Genomic DNA, 12,811 nt, shown 5'->3' with positions numbered 1-12,811 from the left:
TACAAAGGTTCTGGGCTCTCTTCTGGCGGTACTAAGACCGCGAGGAATATCGGTAGCTCCGTACCTAGATGACATTCTGATACAAGCGTCAAGCTTCCAAACTGCCAAGTCTCATACAGAGTTAGTACTGGCATTTCTAAGGTCGCATGGGTGGAAAGTGAACGAAGAAAAGAGTTCTCTCTTACCACTCACAAGAGTTCCCTTCTTGGGGACTCTTATAGATTCTGTAGAAATGAAAATTTACCTGACAGAAGACAGGTTAACAAAACTTCTAAATGCTTGCCGTGTCCTTCATTCCATTCAACACCCGTCAGTGGCTCAATGCATGGAGGTAATCGGCTTAATGGTAGCGGCAATGGACATAGTACCTTTTGCACGCCTGCATCTCAGACCACTGCAATTGTGCATGCTAAGTCAGTGGAATGGGGATTACTCAGATTTGTCCCCTATGCTGAATCTGGATCAAGAGACCAGAGATTCTCTTCTATGGTGGCTTTCTCGGCCACATCTGTCCAGGGGGATGCCCTTCAGCAGGCCAGACTGGACAATTGTAACAACAGACGCCATTTAGGTTGGGGCGCTGTCTGGAATTCCCTGAAAGCTCAGGGATCATGGACTCAGGAGGAAAGTCTCCTTCCAATAAACATTCTGGAATTGAGAGCAGTTCTCAATGCCCTTCTGACTTGGCCTCAGTTAGCAGCTCTGAGGTTCATCAGGTTTCAGTCGGACAACATCACGACTGTGGCTTACATCAATCATCAGGGAGGGACAAGGAGTTCCCTAGCGATGATGGAAGTCTCAAAGATTATACACTGGGCAGAGTCTCACTCTTGCCACCTGTCAGCGATTCACATCCCAGGCGTGGAGAACTGGGAGGCGGATTTCCTAAGTCGCCAGACTTTTCATCCGGGGGAGTGGGAACTTCATCCGGAGGTCTTTGCCCAAATACTTCGACGTTGGGGCAAACCAGATCTGGATCTCATGGCGTCTCGCCAGAACGCCAAACTTCCTTGTTATGGATCCAGGTCCAGGGACCCGGGAGCGGCGCTGATAGATGCTCTGACGGCACCTTGGGTCTTCTACATGGCTTATGTGTTTCCACCCTTCCCGATGCTTCCTCGATTGATTGCCAGGATCAAACAGGAGAAAGCATCGGTGATTCTAATAGCGCCTGCGTGGCCGCGCAGGACCTGGTATGCAGATCTAGTGGACATGTCATCCTGTCCACCTTGGTCGCTGCCTCTGAGACAGGACCTTCTAATTCAGAGTCCTTTCAAACATCAAAATCTAATTTCTCTGAAGCTGACTGCATGGAAATTGAACGCTTGATTTTATCAAAGCGTGGATTTTCGGAGTCAGTAATTGATACCTTAATACAGGCTAGGAAACCTGTTACCAGGAAAATTTATCATAAGATATGGCGTAAATATTTACACTGGTGCGAATCCAAGAGTTACTCATGGAGTAAGGTTAGGATTCCTAGGATATTGTCTTTTCTACAAGAAGGTTTAGAAAAGGGTTTATCTGCAAGTTCTTTAAAGGGACAGATCTCAGCTCTGTCCATCCTTTTACACAAACGTCTGTCAGAAGTTCCAGACGTTCAGGCTTTTTGTCAGGCTTTGGCCAGGATTAAGCCTGTGTTTAAGACTGTTGCTCCACCGTGGAGCTTAAACTTAGTTCTTAACGTTTTACAGGGTGTTCCGTTTGAACCCCTTCATTCCATTGATATCAAGCTGTTATCTTGGAAAGTTCTGTTTTTAATGGCTATTTCCTCTGCTCGTAGAGTCTCTGAGTTATCGGCCTTACATTGTGATTCTCCTTATCTGATTTTTCATTCAGATAAGGTAGTTCTGCGTTCTAAACCTGGGTTCTTACCTAAGGTAGTCACTAACAAGAATATCAATCAAGAGATTGTTGTTCCATCATTGTGCCCTAACCCTTCTTCAAAGAAGGAACGACTTCTGCACAATCTAGACGTAGTCCGTGCCCTGAAATTTTATTTACAGGCAACTAAAGATTTTCGCCAAACTTCTTCCCTGTTTGTCATTTATTCTGGACAGAGGAGAGGTCAAAAAGCATCTGCTACCTCTCTCTCTTTTTGGCTTCGTAGCATAATACGTTTAGCCTATGAGACTGCTGGACAGCAGCCTCCTGAAAGAATTACAGCTCATTCTACGAGAGCTGTGGCTTCCACGTGGGCCTTTAAGAATGAGTCCTCTGTTGAACAGATTTGCAAGGCTGCAACTTGGTCTTCTCTTCATACTTTTTCCAAATTTTACAAATTTGACACTTTTGCTTCTTCTGAGGCTGTTTTTGGGAGAAAGGTTCTTCAGGCAGTGGTTCCTTCCGTGTAAAGATCCTGCCTGTCCCTCCCGTCATCCTTGTACTTTAGCTTTGGTATTGGTATCCCATAAGTAATGGATGACCTGTGGACTGACTACACTTAACAGGAGAAAACATAATTTATGCTTACCTGATAAATTCCTTTCTCCTGTAGTGTAGTCAGTCCACGGCCCGCCCTGTTTTTTATGGCAGGTCTAAATTTTAAATTATACTCCAGTCACCACTGCACCCTATAGTTTCTCCTTTCTCGTTTGGTTCTCGGTCGAATGACTGGGTGTGACGTAGAGGGGAGGAGCTATATAGCAGCTCTGCTTGGGTGATCCTCTTGCACTTCCTGTTAGGGAGGAGTTAATATCCCATAAGTAATGGATGACCCGTGGACTGACTACACTACAGGAGAAAGGAATTTATCAGGTAAGCATAAATTATGTTTTTTTGCTTACCTGATAAATTATTTTCTTTCTTGGCTGTGAGAGTCCATGAACCCGCCCTGAAATAATTTAGTGGCAGCAGTCTTATGGCACCACTGTACCCCTTTTATCTCTCTACTTTTTCTTATCCTCAGCTTGAACTACTGAGGGGGTTTGGTGGAACTCTTAGTGATATTTAATGCTTTGTTTCGGGTGTCAGGTAAGGCATTTCCCATAGGTTATGAATGGATTTCGTGGTCTCTCACTGCCAAAGAAAATAATTTATCAGAAGGAAAAAAAACAAACTATTTATGCTTACCTGATGGGCTCAAATGGCAAGCAGGGCAATTTTGCAGTGGTAAACAGTTAAAGGGACAGTTCACCCAAAAAAAATCTCCCCTTTGAGTGCTAAGCACTTTTCCACCTGGGTGCTAAGCTGGATTTGAGGTTTTTTATTTATATATTTTTCAACTTTTTTTTCTTTCTTTCAGATCCCCAAGAATTATACTGTTGGAAAGGTTAGGCAATTACCTTTCCAACGGTGGGTCTTGGGGGTCTGTAGCTGCTTAGGTGCCTGAGATACAGGCTTCTAAGCAGCATGCCCCCTTTCCCTATATTGTGCATTGTATTTTTTAAATAAAGTTGTACGATGACGTCATTGCGCGTGACATCCTCACGCAAAGCATGAAGCCCCGGCAATGTCTGTCACTATACAGGCCCGATCGCCGGGGTGGGAGTCGATGGGAGCCCCTAGATTGCCCTCAAGGTTGGCGAGTGCTAGCGACGGCTCTGAGCCATCGTCTGCACCTGACTGGGAAAATTTGTGACGGCTCAGAGCCGTCGTTAGCACTCAAAGGGTTATTCCCAATGATCCTTTTAACCTGCTAGAGTGTCTTAAATTGGTTACACGTAGCTTCTTTACTCCTATTTCAGCATTTGAAATAGCTGATTTAGCCTGTGGTATTGCCACCTACACTGAACAATTTAATACTGGAGTATAGACTATTGAATAGCCTAAGTAAAAACAGCCAGCAGAAGAGATTACACTCTCAGTGGGATGCAGGATAGTTAAGTAATAAAATGATAATTTTCCATTGTTCTCTCTATGTATTGAGCTTTGGTGTTCCAGCAAAATAAAAGATAAGGAAGCAAGTCTGTTTACACAAACTTAGAACATAATGAGATCTGAAATCACATTTAAGTTCAACCCATTGTAATAGGCTGTGGTTTCAAAGCACAAAATCAGCTACTTCATATACACAAATAAGCATGAAAATTGAATTTCTCAAATATTTTATACTCTGCAGTATAACAAGTCATTTAAAATACATTAATGGAAAAACTATTTTACAGTGTACTCTCCATTTAATCTAGGATTACTAATGGAAAAAAAACATGCTGTAATGAATATGATCATGTAGTTTGTCAGTTTAATATGTCCCTTTGGTACACTAAAGGAATGCCTTTCAAAAAAAAATTATTTTTACAATAGAATGTCCATTTAAACGTTATTACAGCATTTTATAATTTTTCAGCTATTTTAAGTCTTAACAATTGGCTATATTATTTAGGGTGAAATTAGTTTAATAGTTATCCGTCTCCTGAATGTGCATGCTTTTTTATTACTTTCAAGGTGCTGGAACTGGCAGGAAATGCTTCCAAGGATCTTAAAGTGAAGCGTATTACTCCTCGTCATTTGCAGCTAGCCATCCGTGGGGATGAGGAATTGGACTCTCTCATTAAGGCTACCATTGCAGGAGGAGGTATGTTTCTCTTCTTTTTGTGTGGCTTTCAATTTTCTTAACCCCTTCATGCCCGGGGCAAGTATTTAACATCAGAACAAAGTTTTGATGTAAACACTTGCTTGAAAAACTAAACTAGGCAATCAGTGATGCAATCACATGATTTCAAGGCTGGGACCAGATCATGGGGGACTGCTTATGATGCTTGTCACTCCCCCAGTCCGATCTTTAGCCTTTTAAAGCAAAAGGTGAATACCAAAAGATGTCCTAAGGGCGTTAAAGCCCTGCACGGAACATCCTAAGGGCATAAAAGGGATTATTTCCTTGCCACAAATTAAGGTGTATGTTGTCAATACGGATACTTTCTCATTGATTTGTGAGAGCAGTTTCCTGTTTCAGTCTCCATGTTAAACAGATTCAACATTACAGTAAAGTCATGTTGTATGTATTTATCGAAAAACCTCATCAGAGCGTCCTCACTACACTGTTTTAAACATCCACCAAAGAATGTGTGTCTTGGATGCGGGAAAACACAATTTTCAGACTTTAAATACAATAAAAGAAGACAATACATTATTTAGTTCTATATTACTTAAAGGGACAGTATACACTCATTTTTATAGAACTGCATGTAATAGACACTACTATAAAGAACAAGATGCCCAGATACTGATATAAAAATCCATGATAAAACTGTTTAAAGACTTACTTAGAAACTCTTAGTTTAGCTATGTTGAAAAGTTAGCTGGAAAGCCCATTGCAAATGGAAAAAAAAGACACTCCCTCCTCCCCCTTCTTTTGCATATGAAAAGACCCTTTACACAAACAGGAGCAAGCTGGAGAAGGTAGCTGACGGTATTCACATCAAACTTTGAGGTTTGGTTAGGAGTCTGAAATTCAGAGCAATGTTATTTAAAAATAAGCAAAACTATACTTTTAAAAAAAAAAAACTTTATGGGCTATATAAATAGATCATCTACAAAACATATATGCAAAGAAAAAATGAGTGTATAATGTCCCTTTAAAGACAAATGCATTGTTTGAATTCCCCATAGAATGTTTGTGTATAGTAGTGATGTATTTTTATTATCTGCACCCCTCTTTCTTCCTAATTGGAAAGAGTCCACAGCATTCATTACTTTTTGGAAATAAGAACCTAGCCACCAGGAGGAGGCAGACACCCCAGCTAAAGGCTTAAATACTCCTCCCACTTCCCTCATCCCCCAGTCATTCTTTGCCTTTCGTCCCAGGAGGTTAGCAGAGAAGTGTCAGAATTTGTTTTGTCTCTTATGGAGGATACTACTCTTTGCAATGGGACGGGAGTTTTAAGTAGCCCTATAAGCTTCTCATTGAGTGCCTGGGTGAACGTTGTAGACCATCCCGACTCGTATTAACAGCTCCTACAGCAATCGGCGTTGACAAGTTTCACAGACTGCTTTTTCTCTCAAGTCCATGTCAGGAGCAATGCTATGACCTGTCACACTTAAAAGGCTGTGTTCCTGTTCCACCGCGTAGATTCAGGTAAGATCGTTTAATTTTTTTATTATATAATGTTAACACAGAAGACAGGGTCACAGTGTGGCGCCTTTTTATCTTTATAGAATCAAGGGTTAATATCTCCTTAGGGGGATTATTGAACAGGGGGGAATAATAATCTTATATGTTTATTTGATTTTATGCTGCTTTATGTGTAAAATATTGGGCTCATAGGCTGTTATGGAATATACAGGTTTCACTTACACTTTGAGAGCCATGCAGCTTACAAGCTTGGCGCGCTTTCTCTCATAGCAGGGTCAGTCCTGCATTGTGCACTATGTGATTCATTCCCTCTTTCCTGACCGGACTATCAGAGGGGAGTCCTAAATCTAAGTACTGTCTCGGTCATATGAATTAGGTGGTGAGTGCCCCAGCCATTGGGGTATAAAGGTGTGTTTTGATTAAAATAAGATGTTTTATTTCTCTAGTTCTCCGGTTATTGCACTTGCGATGGAGGATTCTGTTACTTTAGAGGGCACTCCCTCTATTCCTAAGAAGTAATTCCTGTTGATATGGTAAGGAGACCCTGGTTCCTGCTCTCAATTATGTTCCATATGCCTTGATATTGTGATAATATCAAACATGTTTGATACCACAGAGCTGTCCACCTCTGAGGAGTTGTCGTCCAGTGAGGTGCGTACCCTACATTGTTATCTCTATACTCATGCAGTTTTCCCGTGGCATTGCGGATCCTCCATCTAGAGGGGGGCCTTTTTTTCCGGACGTTACTGCGCAGCTCAGACGGCGGTGTCTTCGGCCTTAATGCTTTTCTTCGCCCCGCTAAGCGCAAGAGTACATCAAATAATTTTTGGATTTAACTGATAGGGTTATTCGAGGATGCGGTTCTTTCTGAGACTTCAGAGTATGAACTTTTTGGGTCAGAGTCGGCTGCCTTTCAACCTCCAGCTGCGAAGGAACCAGACTTTAGTTTTAGGAATTTGCGCTTCTTCTAAAGGAAGTTTTTGGCGAATTCAGGGGTTCCAGGGGTCATATTGCCTGATGAACCTTTATTTCCTAAATTGAATAGAGTTTGAGGACAGGGTGGTGCCTTTCCTTCCCTGCTCCTGTTGTCCAGGGTATTCCACCTTGGACTGTACAGTTCCCTGCGGTTGTGACTGTCCTTGAGTGTTGTGCCTTTCGTTACAGAATTGCACGCCTTTGCGTGTTACTCATGTTTTTCAGTTATTGAACGACCCTATCCTTATCGGATACAGGAATACTCAGTCTGCTCTTCGAATGGCGAACCTCATTAGACACGTGGGGATGATGTATTCTCCTGATTGTCCATGTATTGAGATCTTTTCCAGTTTTTTTGGAAGACCAGGGCTCTGTTTGGCTGGTCCTGCGGTAGGCCTGTTTTTTTTTCTGGGGGGGGGGCGTAAACCTACGGGTTGCCTTCTATTTTATTTTCATCCGATAGGATGTCCTGTCTGTTTTCCTTCTTCCCCTCTGAGGGAGAATTTATGCGGCTTGATGGTTAGGACCCGGATTGCAGGCTGGTTCTGTCTGGTAGTTGTTCGGACACGTGGCGCCGCTCTGCTTGGCTGGTAAAGGTAGAGGCGCGGAGTGCTCAGGTTATCCTCTGTGTTCAACTAGGCATTCTAGAGGACCGGTGGGTCCGTGAGGCAGAAAGGATTGTCTCAGTCCTTATAGCCTTCAATTTGGATGACTGGGTCAGTGGAGTTCCGCTGTGTCTCTCTCTTGTGTCTGGGGTTGTTAGACCCTAAAGCTCCTTCCCATGTAGTGGAGGGTTGGTGGGCTTGCACCCTCTTGCCGCTGAGTTGAGCAGTTTGGCCTTTTTTTTTTTTTTAGGCCCTGGGAATCGTCCTTCTGGACTTAGTTCTCAGCAGCTAGTAGTTATTGGGTAGTTCAGCTGCCTTGCGAATGGGTTGTAGAATGTGACCAGCTGCAGCTATTGCACATTGACTGTGTACTGTCTAGATGTTTTTTATGAGAATTTTTGGTCTTCTTCTGTTGTCTTAATGTGAGTTGGCTTTCCTTTTAGGGACCTGGGTTCCCCTTCGGGATATGGTCGTTTCCTGTTGGGGGCACTGGGCGTGGTCTCCTTGGGCTATGTTTGAAGCTGGGGATGCTGTGCATCATTTTCCCTCTATGATCCTCTGATGGTATGGAGGTGATGTGGAGACCAGCCTTTGCTCGAGTGATTTTGGCCTCAGGGTATCATCTTGCTTGTTGTCCTGCGGCTGTGTGACAGTCTATAGGCTCTAGTATCGTACGACTTAACGCCTTAGCTCCTTTTGGAGCATTGGACTTTGGCAAGCGGTGGTCTCTTCCTTGGGTCGGGACTTGCAAGTTATCTCGTTATCTGGTGATCTGGATATTGCATTGATATCTCCCTGTGGTCTGTTTCTTTTTTTATATCAGACGTGGTGTTAAGTTCTCGGATATTGTTTGTTTAAACAATTGGGGACTCGGATCTGTTTTCTCCTTGGTGCTTCCGGTTGCTGAGGCTTCGCTCAGTGTTTAACTTTGTGGAGTTGTTGCCAGACTTTTTGGCTCTAGGGCTGGTTCAGGGTTCCTGGGAACTTGGGCTATGTCCTTTTACTTGGACTAATTGACCTGGTCACTGTTGGCCAGGTTGTCTGAGTGCTGACGCTCATTGGGCTGGACTTACGCCTGTATGGTCGGTTTCCCTTGGTCAGCTTGCTGTTGTAACCTTATGGATTCACTGCTCTTCAGGCGAATGAGTTTCCAGTGTCTCTATTGCACATTGGATGTGTGTTAGCAAGCTAATTTCTTAGGGGGATTCCTTCCAAGTTAATCTGCATTGGAGATTGATCTCTCCTTTAGCCTGTGGCTTTGTCTTGTGGGCAGATGCTCTGCCTTTTTGGCCCCATCCCTTTTCTTAGTGTGGGGGGGCTTATTCTCCTCCTTATGGAGGTGTGGTCCTTTTTCTAGGGATTCTCTTGGATTCAGGAGGTTGGAACTGAGAGTTAACCTTTTAGAGAGGGGTGTTTTTCTCTGGGTTGTTACGTTCCATCTGGAGTCTTGCTGGCTCCGTATCAAGACTATGGTGGGCCTTTTGTTAGATTCCTTTGGGTCTACGGCCTTGTCTGTTTCTAAGGAGTTGGGTTGGCACCCGTGCTCTGTTTGGATGGCTGTGGCCATTCTTCCACTCGTTTTTGAGCTGGTTTTGGGGTTCTTCTGTTCTGTTTTTAAGACCTACCGATGCTTGGGCTGGCCCAGTTGGGAGTGGTTTCTGAAATGCGTTGTCATCTTCAGGATCTAGGTTAGCATTGTAGCCTGCCTCCCGGGTTTACATGCTGAGGGTTGGGTGTAATCTCTTTCTCTTTTTTTCTCTTTCTCTCTCCACCCTCAGAATGGGCTGCCTATTGTACCCTCCCGTTGTGGCATTCAGTGTCCTCTTTAGCTTGGGTATTGTTTTCCCAAAAGTAATGAATGCAGCTGTGGACCCTTTCCAATTAGGAAGAAAAACATAAATTATGCTTACCTGATAATTTCCTTTTCTTCCGTTGGAAAGAGTCCACAGCTCCCCACCCTTTTTCTACGTGGTGCGTATTTTTATTCTTCTGGCACTTTTTTTTTTTTTTTTTTACCCTGAAATTTCTTCTACTGTTCCTTGTTCCTCAGCAGAATGACTGGCGGATGAGGGAAGTGGGAGGAGTATTTAAGCCTTTGGCTGGGGTGTCTTTACCTCCTCCTGGTGGCCAGGTTCTTATTTCCCAAAAGTAATGAATAAAGCTGTAGACTCTTTCCAACGGAAGAAAAGGATTTTATCAGGTAAGCATAATTTGTTTGTTTTTTCTGAGAATTGGTCATGCCTACTATTTCTTTCTCAAGCCTAACATTGATGCATTTGTACACTGTGGTTGATCATTGTAGTAGCTCATTGATCTATCTCTTTAAAAAAAAAAAAAAACATTGAATATTCCATTAACCTTTACCTAACTTAACATGCTTAAAGGGACACTCAAGTATAAATTAAACTTTCATTATTCAGATAGGACTTTTAATTTTAATTGACTTTCCAATTTACTTTTATCATCAAATTTGCTTTTTTCTCTTGGTATTCTTAGTTTGAACTAAACATAGATAGGCTCATATGCTAATTTCTAAGCCTTTGAGGGCTGCCTCTTATCACAGGCTTTTTAAATCACATTTCAACACAAAGAGACAGAAAGTACACGTGGGCCATATAGATAACACTGTGTTAAGGCACAGAAAGTTATTTAAGATCTAGCACAATACAATGCTAAATTTAAGACAATAGATAATAAACAGTCACAGTCATGTGATCAGGGGGCTGGAAGAAGGTTCCTAGATACAAGGTAATCACAAAGGTAAAAAGTACATTAATATAATTGTTGGTTATGCAAAACTGGGGAATGAGTAATAAAGGGATTATCTAGCTTTTAAAACCATAACAATTCTATGGTTGACTGTCCCTTTAAGTGGTGTTCCTAAAGTTTTTATGCAAGCACTTTAGATTGTCCTTAAGATATTTAGTCTAAAACTAAAGTGCTGTGATTAAACAAATTAACTCTTTTTGGATAGAGCAAAGTTTAATTCATGAAATGCTGTGTTCTAGAAAAAAAATGTCTCATTCAAATGTATAACGGAGTTGAATTCTACAACCTAAATTGTTTCTTTGGTTCTGCAGGTGTCATTCCTCACATCCACAAGTCTCTTATTGGAAAGAAGGGACAGCAGAAAACTGCATAAAGTGACAACACCCTGCTACCCTCTACTATTGTACTGTAACTGGGACAGAAATGGGGATATGTGGAATTTTTTTTGTTTTAATTTTTTTAAATAGATAAAGGAAGAGCATAGACACCAGAGTGTAGACATAAGAGAAAACCTTTGTATGTTTAGATTCAAAGTTTCACAAAAGAAAAAGCTTCTTGAGTCATGTGACTGAAATTTGTGTGTTGATTGGCTAGGTATATCCCGTGTGTTTTATACAAAAATGGAACAGATAAACCATTTTTTACATAACTATTTGTCTCTTTGTATTTTTTATTTATTTATATATAGAAGTGTTCACACTGTACAGCATATTTAAAAACAAATGAAGTTTTTAATAAAAAAAAGGCGGGTAGAAAATCCTTTTATCCAAACTGCTTGGGACAGGGAAAGGTTTAGATTTTGGAATATCTGCATTTTTAAAATGGGACAGTTTGGAGAGGGGATGGGACCAAGTGTAAATAACCATGTCTGATGTAACTTAGGCCATATTTACATGTCTTAAAGTGATGGTAAATCCTAGCGTTTTTGAAACGCTAGTGTTTTCCAGTGGAACAAATAAAGGATTTTCAGTCATGAAGTATAAAATACTTCATGCTGAAAGGTCCTTTATTTGTCTGAAGCGTTCACTGCATTGAGCTCCTCAGGCAGCCCACGGCAGAACGCAATTTTGCTGTGAGTTGACTTTTCCACCTCTTAGCCAATAGCGTGATAGCTATCCGGCTTGGCGCTAGCTAGCCTGCACAACTATTGGCTAAGAGGTGGAAATGTCGCCTTACATCAAAATAGCATTCTGCCGTGGGCTGCCTGAGGAGCTCAGTGCGGTGACCGCTTCATGAAGTATTTTATACTTCATGACAAAGTCCCCTTTTCTTCTGTTAAGTGTGATCAGTCCACGGGTCATCATTACTTCTGGGATATTACTCCTCCCCAACAGGAAGTGCAAGAGGATTCACCCAGCAGAGCTGCATATAGCTCCTCCCCTCTACGTCACTCCCAGTCATTCTCTTGCACCCAACGACTAGATAGGATGTGTGAGAGGACTATGGTGATTATACTTAGTTTTATATCTTCAATCAAAGGTTAGTTATTTTAAAATAGCACCGGAGTGTGTTATTACCTCTCTGGCAGAGTTTGAAGAAGAATCTACCAGAGTTTTGCTATGATTTTAGCCGGAGTAGTTAAGATCATATTGCTGTTCTCGGCCATCTGAGGAGTGAGGTAAACTTCAGATCAGGGGACAGCGGGCAGATGAATCTGCATAGAGGTATGTAGCAGTTTTTATTTTCTGACAATGGAATTGATGAGAAAATCCTGCCATACCGATATAATGTCATGTATGTATACTTTACACTTCAGTATTCTGGGGAATGGTACTTCACTAGAATTACACTGTAAGAAATACATAAAGCTGTTTAATAACTAGAGATTATGTTTAACGTTTTTGCTGGAATGTAAAATAGTTTTCATTTGCTGAGGTACTGTGTGAATAAATGTTTGGGCACTATTTTTCCACTTGGCAGTTGCTTAATCTGTTTTTCTGACAGTTTCTGTTCTCCCTCACTGCTGTGTGTGAGGGGGAGGGGCCGTTTTTTGGCGCTTTTACTATGCATCAAATATTTCAGTCAGCAACTCATTGTATTCCCTGCATGATCCGGTTCATCTCTACAGAGCTCAAGGGTCTTCAAAACTTATTTTGAGGGAGGTAATTTCTCTCAGCAGAGCTGTGAGAATTATAGTTTGACTGAGATAAAAAACGTTTATTCTGTAATTTGTTTCCTGCTTTCAGAATTTGTTATCTTTGCTAATGGGATTAAACCTTTGCTAAAGTTGTGTTGTTTACAAGGATTGAGGCTATAACTGTTTCAATTTATTAATTTTCAACTGTCATAGATATTCTGTGCTTCTTAAAGACACAGTACGTTTTAATATTATTCTAATTGAATTGTATTTCCAAGTTGCAAGTTTATTTGCTAGTGTGTTAAACATGTCTGATTCAGAGGATGATACCTGTGTCATTTGTTGCAATGCCAAAGTGGAGCCCAATAGAAA

At 41.6% G+C, this 12,811-nt stretch overlaps 1 protein-coding gene across 1 annotated transcript in view; it reads left to right on the top strand.

Moving 5' to 3' along the window:
- The window catches only part of LOC128663469 (histone H2A.V), a 34,021-nt gene extending 23,010 nt beyond the window's left edge, over nt 1–11,011 (top strand). The window contains exons 4-5 of the mRNA XM_053717813.1: nt 4,387–4,516; nt 10,674–11,011. Coding sequence (XP_053573788.1) covers nt 4,387–4,516; nt 10,674–10,735 — 192 coding nt within the window. The 3' untranslated portion in view covers nt 10,736–11,011. The remainder of the gene's footprint in view (nt 1–4,386; nt 4,517–10,673) is intronic.
- Nucleotides 11,012–12,811: the final 1,800 nt, after the last annotated feature.

This window comes from Bombina bombina, chromosome 6 (genome assembly GCF_027579735.1).
Source record: "Bombina bombina isolate aBomBom1 chromosome 6, aBomBom1.pri, whole genome shotgun sequence".
Classification (NCBI taxonomy): Eukaryota; Metazoa; Chordata; class Amphibia; order Anura; family Bombinatoridae; genus Bombina; species Bombina bombina.
The sequence above is the reverse complement of the archived record's forward strand: the minus strand, read 5'-3'. Positions and strand labels throughout refer to the sequence as shown.